This window comes from Olea europaea, unplaced genomic scaffold (assembly GCF_002742605.1).
Source record: "Olea europaea var. sylvestris unplaced genomic scaffold, O_europaea_v1 scaffold2217, whole genome shotgun sequence".
Lineage (NCBI taxonomy): Eukaryota > Viridiplantae > Streptophyta > Magnoliopsida > Lamiales > Oleaceae > Olea > Olea europaea.
This window is the reverse complement of record NW_019240199.1, coordinates 33119-41383: the sequence shown is the minus strand read 5'-3', so window position 1 is coordinate 41383 and position 8265 is coordinate 33119. Positions and strand designations below refer to the sequence as shown.

The following is an 8265-nucleotide window of genomic DNA, read 5'->3' as shown; positions in this document are numbered from 1 at the left end:
AACTAACCAATCACATTCCAATCCATAACCTTTCTTCAGCAAAACTTCTGGAGCAATGTAATCAGGTGTACCAACTGTCGAGTAAGCCTGCATTATCGAATTATGAGATATTAGAAAACCGTGGGCTCCGAGCACTGAAGATCTAGGCCCTTGTTTGAGCCCCATCTTTGGGGAAAAAATGTGTTTTGGAATCGTGATTTTTTTGGAGAATATATCATTAAAAAATAAGAAATTTTTTTCGATTTGGTGTAAAATTATTTTATTAGAAAATGTATGGTTGAAAATGAGATTGTTGAAAAATGGGGCTCAAACAAGGGCCTAGTCTGCAAAACAACACACACGAGAAAATTTTATTCATACTACGGTTCAATGTCAAGAGTGATGGACGGCGTATGGTTTTTTAAATACTAGATAGGTAAACAGCCAATAAGTGTTTTTTTTTTTTTCAAGTTGAAGTATAGATATTTCTCAGTATGTTAGCTGTAAAAAATCATGAATTTCCCAGTCAGATTTCTGTCAAAATAAAATGACACCTACAAGCATCCTCCTATTCTTCTGCCAATGTTGTAATTTTTCTTGTTGAGAACACTTTGGAGCTGTAGAACGTTCATCACCTCTTGAAGTTCCGTTGAAGCTCTCTCCACCAACCGAAAAGTCCTCTTGTAGAGTACTGCAATCTAATGGCTTACACAGGCCAAAATCCGACAGTCTTAAATGTCCATATTTATCAAGTAGTAAGTTGTCAGGCTTAATGTCTCTGTAGCAAATTAAATGTTGAGAACAGAAGTCAGACTAACTGAAGTACCTGAATAAACAGAATCCAGGCAGTAAAACCAGTAATCCACAAACCTGTGTATATAATTATGCTTATGGATAGATTCAATAGCTAAAACTGTCTCTGCTACATAAAATCTTGCCTCATCTTCAGTCAAAATATCCCTTCTCATAAGTAAAGTCATCATATCTCCACCAGGCAAATATTCCATAATGAGATACAAATGTTCTTCATCTTGAAAAGAAAAATACAGTTTGACAATGCAATTACTGTCCACCTCTGCAAGCAGATTCCTTTCGGCTTTCACGTGCTCAACCTAATAGGATCCAGAATCTAAGGACCAGTAATATAGTAAAAGAACCATATTACAACCATTTGAAGACCAATAATCACATACCTGTCCTCTACGAAGCATTTCCGATTTCTTAAGCTTTTTCATTGCGTACACATTACCTATTGTCTTTTCTCTACAAACTCTAACCTGTATATATGCAAGGAGCAAATCATTAGGAATTTAGTTTTAGCTAAAAGAGAGATGAAATTTTCTATCAATCAGGAATTATATGAAGCACTTTACCTCAGGCGGTCCAATTAGTTAGACAGGAATATGTTCACAGTTATATACAAAAATATATAAGATGCCACTTTTTGAGAGTAAAGCTTTACACATTCAATCTCAGTATTCAAAAACTAAACAGTAGAAATCAATTTTTTTTCCCCAATGCAGGCTCCTATTAAGCCAAAACAACAAACTTTCTGGCTTGAGCAGACATTTACAAGTAAATCAACAATACAAAAAAGGCATGAGTAGAACTCTCATGTTAATGAAGGAGCTTTAAGTCTCTTCCTTACTAATAATGTGTCCAACTGTCTGTTGATCAACGTTGTATGACTGAAATCATAAAAAAAACTATAGCATAATGTGAAATTGAAATTGTTTATGATGTCTGTTGACCTCCAAAAATGGTCAACACGAGTCGTTGGGAGACAATACACACGTGGACTGGTTTTGTGTAGTATTTCTACTGTAAATAATTTATGTAGAAGAAGAAGAAGATGAGACAATATATTATGTTTTTTTTTTCTATTTAAGAATCCATCTTCTCAAATGATAGAAGAAGGGGCGTATTTATAGTGTTACACATGAGATGTTGTCCATTGGATGAGGAGCCACGTAATTTCATCTCCTTAACCAAAGCATGTCGTCCTAACCATCATTTTTGACTTCTTAGCCTGTGGTGCATTTAATGTTCTTACACACAGGAGTCATCCTATTGACAAGACAAGATATTTATACTCATTGCAAAGGTCACTTCAATCAGTTCCCAAGATACGTGAGATCCTTTGGGTGTCAAGGACCTCGGTGTCAAGGGGCTCGCAGGAAGACGTCAACCCACTTCGGATGAACGAGATCAAAACCACTTTGGAGAATTCTAGTAAAATGACCTCGAAGTTCAGTGCAACAACCTCGGCCATTGACCACTTACACGGTGCTTTGATTTAGGGCCTCAGCCACTTACTCAGGGCTTCAACTTAAGGACCTCTTGAGCCTAGGTTTGAAGCGTGGACCTCTTCTTGAGCTTTGATGGACATCCTTGAAGGCTCGTCGGTAGGCACTTCGGCCATCTTTGAAGACACCTCGGCTTGGGCTTTGTAAGCACCTCGACTGAGCTTTGGAGGCACCTTAGTTGACCCCCTAAGTCTCAACTCATCATGCATTCCACGTGTATTATTGTGGTGCCTCCGCGTGGCATTTCATATTCGACCAACAACAATGTCTACCTCATCACCAATTCTACAGAAAAATTTGGTTATCTCTTTCTCCACACTATAAAGGTAACTTTACTGTTTGATTTTCATACATTTCTGGAGGGCATGCAAAATTTGCACAAGTATTATCAAATAACAAATGGATAATTTCTAGTTACGCAAAGAAAGATGTATGTAATATATTTCGGTTCCATTTTTTCAAAACTTATTTTGAACCACACATTCTCTCATAAAATAATTTTACATGTAAACCAAAAAAAATTTCCTTAACTTTTTACCACACATTCTTTAAAAAATTACTATTCCAAAGCACAAAATTACTATTCCAAAGCACATTCTATCCAAAATTCATTAAAATGGAGACCAAACATGAGCAAATCAGGAAAAGCATCTCAACCCCAAAAACCTTCCCTAACAATCATGAAATTGACGTAAATCTATATATTTGAGTCAAGGTTGCCACTGTAATCAGCTGTATCCCAAGCCATAATCCGAGAAGGAAATATGACCCTGTATTACTCATGCCAAATATATAACCTGATAAACAAGTATAAAACCAACATTTTATTTGTTTTATACAGTAACATAGTAATCAGGAAACAGTAAACCCTTTACGAACCACGAATTGGTAAACTCATACTAAAATGTAGTAAAGTAGCTTTGGACTTCAAAATATTTTTGTAGCTTCCTTACCTTCAATATTTACTAGTAAAATGTTTTAATTTAAACAATAACCATCTGCATGAAGACTGAAGCCTCTTTTTCTTTTATTAACAATTCAAATCACTAAAGTTCTTGCTAAAATCTAGTGGCCGTCAAAACAGTAGTAAGGTTCATACAAAAACAAGTGATTGTGACTTCTGATGAGGAACTGCATATTCTTAGGGACTCTGAATGTCTCAACATATAACCAAGTAGAGAATTATTGACCATCCCAATCTATTTTTCTGAGAGATTGTCCCCGGGCTGAGAAGTGTCACATGAACCGAAAAGTTGAAAATATAAAACAAGTTCTGTAACCTTAATGCAAATTGATTCAGCAATTCACAATCCGTGTGCAGGTTAGGGGCCATGGGACAGCTTCAGAAAGTTCAATATCGTTCTTTATTTTAAATGCACTTGGTTACAAAATTACTCATGCCTCAATTGAATAAGGACCCATGATCTGACATTTCCCTCATGCCTAACAGATTATGAAGGGTTATGAGAGAAGATCAATTATGCTTCTTTGCCTCACCAAGATAATCACTCCCGTTTGGTAAAGGGCAAAAGACCAAGACTCCTTTACTGTCTTTATATACTTATATTCTTAGCAACAATCTATATAGTTAATTCACCGAAGCGACAGTGAAAAAGCCAAAAGGTAGATAAAATTGCACCATCACAAATTGCAGTACAGATATGAGTAACAAATTGTGAAACTAATTATTATGTGAAGGAAATCAGAACAGACATATTTTCATCGATGAACTTTACCTCTCCAAAAGCACCCTTCCCGATCATTGTCAGTAACTCAAAATCATCAACACCCATTTTGTGCCTCTGAAGACGCATATATTCAGTTTCCTTCTTCTCTAAAAATTTTAATAGGTTACTTTGATCCTCCTCTGATACATCAGCATCAGCCAGCTTCTGTTCAAGTAAGTTTCGCCTGTTTGAGACAATACAAGACTGAAGTTATAATGTCACAAAGCATCTAAAACTCCAAAAGAGAAGGTTTACTGTGCAATAAACTTAGTATACAGATAAGAAAAAAATTAATGAAAGGCAAAAATTCATGTTTCCTGTTTCTAGTTAAAATGTTTCCCAGAGTAACAAATGAAAAAAACACTTGCGAGGAGAAGTACATCGATCTCAACCTTCAAACCCGTTGCAACTTGTGGTATCTGCTCATGGGTGCTAATGAACATGGACCTTGTATATCAGACCTAAATTTTAATACCATTTGCCCCCAGGTGCTCATTATGTAACTGTTCAAATGCTATAATTACTGGCATACTGCTTTTGATATTAGTAATCAGAAATATAAGTGACTAAATATAAGTGGCTAATGAACTTGGACCTTGCATATCAGACCTAAATTTTAATACCATTTGCCTCCAGGTGTTCTTTATGTAACTGTTCATATACTTTATTTCCTGGCATACTGCTTTTGAGTGTATTAGTAATCAGAATATAAGTGCCTAAATTAACAAACATTAGATAGGCACAAGTTTAAGCCTTTCCATTGATATGCAAGTGCTAATGATACCAACCTGTATGGATAAGTTGTGAAAGACTAATGAATACAAAAATAAGAAGCATGAATGTTCAGGTCATGTGCCATACCGCTCCTTCCTCTCCTGCAGATTCTTCATCTGCGTCTTGTAATGATTTTCTATGAACTGCTTTGCTGCTGCAGCTCTCTGTTTAGTGAGATTCGAGGCTTCCTCAGAAGAGAGCGGGTTTGAATCTTCTCTTCCACTTCCCATTGAACCCTTCTTACTTGACGACCTCAAGCGATCCTGTGGTTGAAACTTCTGGAACCAACTCCTCGCTGAATCCATTAACTTCTTTCTCTCTGGTACAGCCTCCTAAACAAGACTCATTTTAAGTTGACACGATTCATTTCAGAACCTTCCAATAACAAAAACATAACTTTAGTTCAGTATATCTAGTAAGGAACAATGTATAAAATACCAATAATCAACATATACTTGTCCAAAAGTCAAACTCTATCAATAACAAGAGATCGTATCATATACATATTCAGGAAATTTGGAGAGCTATAAAACTAATTATTGTTGGCTTTTACAAAAATGCAAAACGAAGTTGGATTTGGTAAAGATCGAAGACCCATATTTTTCTAATAAGTGGAGCAACTTCAGAAAAATGCCATTGAAATCAATACTAAAAACTTTACAAAATAGAACAAACCAAAATCCGAAAGGAGCCCAAAAACAGCCAAAAGAAGACGTATATGATGATGATCATGGCAATACATCGAATTCCGATAAAGATTAAAATAATAAACAAAATTAAACATCCCTGACACAAACCATGAATGTTTAACGAATCAAATTCCAGAAAATTTCGGACTCACGCTGTATCATCAAATTTACAGTATATAATTCGTGAACTTTTAATGCAGCGGAGAATACGGTTCAATAAAAATGGAGAAAAGGAGTATCTGAAAAGGCAAAGCAATAGGCAGAATGAACGGCCTACCGCCAAATCTTGGTGTCGGATAGAGAGAAACACTGTCCGTGAAATGCAGCAGCTAATGTGACGTTATAAATATTATTATGCGTAAATATATATTTATATATATATATATATAAAGTGAGAAAGAGTGTGTGTTAATCCGCCATTTTCGAAGGTTGGAATTGGTGTGGAAGCTATGGTGACTTTTGCATGATCCCACTACTTGGTTGTCTTGGACTCTTATTAGTAACTATGTGAATTTGTTGAAACTAAAATTATTGAATTAAAATTTACTTAAAGTTATTTAATTGAATTAAAAATTGCTTCTACCTGGTTTTTATTTAGTAGATTTTGATAAAAAAATTGATGAAATTTGTAATTGAAAAATTGTGAATTCATATATTATAAAAATTAGGATTTTACTACATGTTCATCAAAATTTACATAATAGATTATATAGTGGCACATGACAATTTATCATTTGTCAGTTTAAAATATAAGCAATTTTTTTATATAATCTTTTTCATCCATATCATATTATGGCCCTGTTTGAGCCCTATTATTTTCTCATTAAAATGAAAAATATGACCGTTATACATCACATCAAGCTACCATATTTGACTTTTTATCTCTTGTGTGAAGTCCATAATGATTATATTTTTCATTCTCATTTTTATAATAATGTGGCTCAAATAGGGACTAAGTAGATTTTTTATGTACATGTAAAGTTGATCCTACCCGTGATAGAAGAATTCAAAAATAATGGTTGAAATAATGAAATAACGATCAAAAAATTGATTTTAATTGGATTAAGAGCTATACCTAACAAGCTCTAATTGTTAAATTTGACTTAAATTTTAATCAAATTTTTTAACCATGCCAAACAAGGGTTCTTTCTTATCTTTCATTCTAATTCCATTATATCTCAAGATTCTCAACATTTATATATTAATAACATTTTTCATGACATCTTTATCTTCAACTTTTCTTTAATAAGCATAATTTGTCTCCTATTACAATTTACATCGTGAAAAGTATGAAATAAAAAGATTCATTGGTATCTTATCTTGTTTTTTCATCGCGATCTCAAACATTCGTTTCAACAATATATTCATAATCAATACTACTATTTCTCGTATTATTACTTTCTACAAATCGTAATTGATACAAAACGTCCCATATCATTTATTTGTTTTGCACAAATCTTCTAACCTTTTAATTTGATGCAATTCATACTCAGATTAAACATTGCCAAAATCGTCCCTACCGTTTATATCTTTTATTAAAGTCTTGTAGAATGACAAATTAACTCTTCTCTTTAATAAGCAAAAGGAGAAGAAGAAAGTAAAGAAGTAATTACAGACATGGTTCTTGAATTTGTTCAAAAAATACAAATGAGTCCCACTTGAAACAGTTACAATAAATAAATAAATAGAGAAAATAAAAAAAAATCATTTCATCTTTAATCAACCCAACATTTCCCTGTTCAACCCCTCCCACTACCACCCAAAAATTATGTTATTTCTCTATCAAATGTTAAAGTTTGAACAAAACCGGGCCTATCACCCGTGCCCACTTGCTAATGTTTAAGAAAAGCAAAGAAACCTGGGCAGGGTAACGGCTAAGCTAAGAATTTGAAGTTGTAGCTCATTCAAAGGAAAGAGTGAGATGTGTTTGGACAAAATTACCCTTCAAAAGAGCAGTTTGAAAATGATGGTTTCAAGAAAGAAACAAATGGCACCAATTACGAGGAGACATATATTTCACATGAATAAATAAATATGTTACAGATCCTAATCTCTCTGATGGAGATGGAGGTGGGGAGGAGGTTACGGCCGCTAATGAGTCGACTCGTTCTTCTTCTATTTGTTTTCTTCGCAACATCGTCTTCTGCTCAGCACAGAGCAGTGACAGCACCAGGGTTTCTTTACACCAGAACAAGAGGAAGATGCACACCTCAGTAACTCTCTCTATCTGTCTATGTATATCTCACTGAGACGTTCGAGTTAACTCAGTGACTAACAATTCTGATTTAATGGTAGGTACTGGAGCAGCAGGACAGAATCATGGCCGAAGATGGTGCCTCAGATGTCGACGGTGTCCAAAGTGTTCGGTTCACGGGCGTTCGAACGATACAGATACGATCTGACGCTGCTGGAGGCTGCGGGGAGGAATGACGACGGAGATAATGTATTTGCGTGGCTGGTGAAAGAGTCCACGGCGGCGCTGCTAAATTCATACGCCAGAAAAGGGTATCCCTACGCGGCGTGGGAAGTCAAGACTTTGGTTATACAAGCTTTGGTTTCAAAAGAGGCTGCTTCCCTTCAAGCCCACCAGTTTTCTGAGGCCAATCAGAATTGCACTGGCTACTAGTTTAGTTTAGTTGCTAAAGATTTATTACTAAATTTGAAATTGAACATGATGCTATGTAACCCATCGTTTGCTTATAATTACTAACCAAAATTAATAAGTTTCTGTCTTAATTTTTAGTTTATTAATTGTTTGTAATTTGTGAATTTGACTTGATATGCAAGTGG

General features: G+C 34.9%; 2 protein-coding genes across 2 annotated transcripts in view; one reads left to right on the top strand and one right to left on the bottom strand.

Annotated features, from left to right (window-relative positions):
• LOC111380857 (serine/threonine-protein kinase tricorner-like) overlaps positions 1 to 5830 on the bottom strand; it is a 14651-nt gene extending 8821 nt beyond the window's left edge. The window contains exons 1-7 of the mRNA XM_023004518.1: positions 5628 to 5830; positions 4874 to 5161; positions 4022 to 4196; positions 1173 to 1256; positions 850 to 1091; positions 538 to 757; positions 8 to 87 (exon numbers count right to left, since the gene is read on the bottom strand). Of these exons, the coding sequence (XP_022860286.1) occupies positions 8 to 87; positions 538 to 757; positions 850 to 1091; positions 1173 to 1256; positions 4022 to 4196; positions 4874 to 5091 (1019 nt within the window). The 5' untranslated portion in view covers positions 5092 to 5161; positions 5628 to 5830. The remainder of the gene's footprint in view (positions 1 to 7; positions 88 to 537; positions 758 to 849; positions 1092 to 1172; positions 1257 to 4021; positions 4197 to 4873; positions 5162 to 5627) is intronic.
• A 1681-nt stretch (positions 5831 to 7511) lies between these two features.
• LOC111380859 lies at positions 7512 to 8226 on the top strand. Its single transcript, XM_023004520.1, has 2 exons — positions 7512 to 7688; positions 7771 to 8226. Exons 1-2 carry the CDS (start codon positions 7534 to 7536, stop codon positions 8099 to 8101), a joined length of 486 nt encoding a protein of 161 aa, XP_022860288.1. The 5' UTR covers positions 7512 to 7533; the 3' UTR covers positions 8102 to 8226.
• The last annotated feature ends 39 nt before the right edge of the window (positions 8227 to 8265 follow it).